The sequence below is a fragment of the Humulus lupulus genome, chromosome 4, assembly GCF_963169125.1.
Source record: "Humulus lupulus chromosome 4, drHumLupu1.1, whole genome shotgun sequence".
NCBI lineage: Eukaryota > Viridiplantae > Streptophyta > Magnoliopsida > Rosales > Cannabaceae > Humulus > Humulus lupulus.
Genome location: NC_084796.1, coordinates 50,137,899 through 50,140,448, shown reverse-complemented (window position 1 = coordinate 50,140,448; position 2,550 = coordinate 50,137,899). Strand labels below are relative to the sequence as shown.

The 2,550-nt window shown below is 37.5% G+C and overlaps 1 protein-coding gene across 1 annotated transcript; it reads left to right on the top strand.

The window, feature by feature from the left end:
• Positions 1-253: 253 nt before the first annotated feature.
• Positions 254-2,330, top strand: LOC133830419 (transcription factor MYB1R1-like). The gene is made up of 3 exons (XM_062260396.1): positions 254-664; positions 897-1,105; positions 1,656-2,330. Exons 1-3 carry the CDS (start codon positions 373-375, stop codon positions 2,121-2,123), a joined length of 969 nt encoding a protein of 322 aa, XP_062116380.1. The 5' UTR covers positions 254-372; the 3' UTR covers positions 2,124-2,330.
• The last annotated feature ends 220 nt before the right edge of the window (positions 2,331-2,550 follow it).

Here is a 2,550-nt window from a genome sequence, read left to right as displayed (position 1 = left end):
TTGTTTTCTTTTATTTGTTTTTGTAAAAAGTGACAGCAGCAAAATCCATGGAAAAAAAATCCAATTAAATAGTGTTTGAGTAATTGAGATCAGAGAGATTTTGATAAATAGACAGCACGAAATACAAAAGACAAATCAATTAACCAATCATTAACTGACACGTGTCATATTCGGACAAAAGACTTTTGCTCAAAACCTTCTCAACCCATTTCTTCGTTCCATATAAATACTCACTCCCACCAATCCTCTCACCCTCTCCATTCCACAGTGGTGTAATGCACGCGCGTGGTATTTCTTCTACCTCCTCCCACTTCTGACTTCTCTCTTTCCCCGATCGTACGGACGTGGAGATCATCGCCTATTCCGACGAAGATGTCATTCACGAGCTCCTCCAACGACTCGTCCTCCGCCGCTGTCCCTGATGATGCCGGTGTCGGAGAGTTCATGCTGTTTGGCGTACGGGTAGTGGTTGACTCTATGAGGAAGAGCGTGAGTTTGAACAATCTCTCTCAGTACGAACAGCCTCAAGAGGTTACCGCCGCCATCCTTGCCGCCAATAACAGCAGCAACAACGCCGGAAAAGACGACGGCGCTCCAGGTTACACCTCCGAAAACGACGTCGTCCATAACTCCGGCGGGAACCGCGAGCGTGAGCGCAAGCGAGGTCAGCCTCAGATCTTAATGTCGTTTAATCTTCATATATTGTGATTTAATTGATTCTCGAAGATTTTTTGTGGATTATTAATTTATTAGAAATGGTTTTAATCTGATGTATGAATCTGTATTGTTTTAGGTTGTGCATGTCTATTTTTTTAAGTGAAAAGAAAATTTTCTTTTCAATATTTATTTTTCTCGAAAGAATGAAAGGATTAAAGATTTTTTGGAACGATGATTAGGAGTTCCATGGACGGAAGAAGAACACAAGCTGTTCTTGCTGGGATTACAGAAGGTTGGGAAAGGAGATTGGCGAGGAATATCTAGGAACTTCGTCAAGACTCGAACGCCTACGCAGGTTGCTAGCCATGCTCAGAAATATTTTCTTCGCCGGAACAATCATAATCGCCGACGCCGTAGATCTAGCCTCTTCGATATCACCACTGATACGGTAATAATTCAATCCTCTCAACTTGATTATTATTTATTTTTATTAATTACTATTTTCGAGCAAGAAATATAAATGCTAAACTGGTGATATGGAAATATTAATATTAGGAAAAAATGTTCATTCTGTGTTAATTTTTATTTACTGTTTTCAAATATTCAGAGGTCTAGTATTTTGAGTTTGGCATATTTTGTTTTTATTTTCCTTTCTCTGAAATAAACAGATCACAACTGAATCTAGTAAACAAATTAATTGGATTTATATTGTCGATTTTTTTTTCTCGGACTTGAAAATTTTCTTTTAGTATATTTTTGGCATTTTTAAGAAATTTGGGAAAACAAATCTTTTACACCTATATATATTAATAAATATATAATAGATTTAGGTTTTTGTTGAGCAGAGCAACTAATATTTTTGGTCAAAAATTAAAAATGTTCAATTTTCTTTGCACTTTCCTTAATTTCTCAACAACCAAAGAGGAAAATGAAGACAAGAACAATAGCAAAAGAAACTCATCCTTTAATTGTTTTTTTCCTTTTTAATCTTGTATTAGGTCACGGCAATTCCAATGGAAGAAGAGCCATACCATCATCATCAACATCATCAAGATGATGCTTCTCACTCACTTTCTCATCCATTGCCACCACTGAACCCTGAACCTTGCAATTCTACTGGGAGGTTCTCTCTGCTGACTACTTGTCCAGTGACTGTTTTACCCTCTTCAATTGAGAATCCAATTCAAAATTTGACAATAGGCCAGAGAAATCCAGAGATTAACACCTCTGCACCTAAGCTAGTCCGGCCAATCGCCCTGCATTCAATCCCCCATGGTACAACAATAGCTGATCTTAACTTGAATCTGAAATCATCTGTAGACCCCTCAGCTCTATCGCTTAAGCTGGCATTGCCAACCAATCCCAGAGAAATACCGTCAGCATCGTCATCACCGGCAGCTAGGTATTCGGCTTTCCAGTCAATGTCAAGCTTTGCCAATGGGGATAGCTTCATCACGGTTGCTTGAGAAAGTTGCTGAAATTTAACTCAGTAATGTGAGTTAATTGGGATTATTAGAGAATTTGTATTCCAGAAATGACAAAATGGGGTTTAGAGAAAGATTATTAAAAACAAAAAAAAGAAGGTAAATTAATTAAAATTAGGTGACTTAATTTGATCCTGGTTGTTCATTGTACAGACTCAAGATAATGTTTATGTCCTGTTCTTGTTGTTTTGTGCTAGTTGTGTTTAGATTCGCTTTTTGTTTGGTTTGGCTGTTTATGTTGGTAGCTGATAAAAAACTGAAAATAACAGGTCCTATCCTATCCCTACTAGTACTGTTCATTTATCACATAATTTGGTGGGTTCAAACTCTTGAACCTCACTAGTGGCTTTCATAGCTTTACAAGCAAAAATATCCAGTTGAGATGAGATACTGATGTGGTTCAGATTCA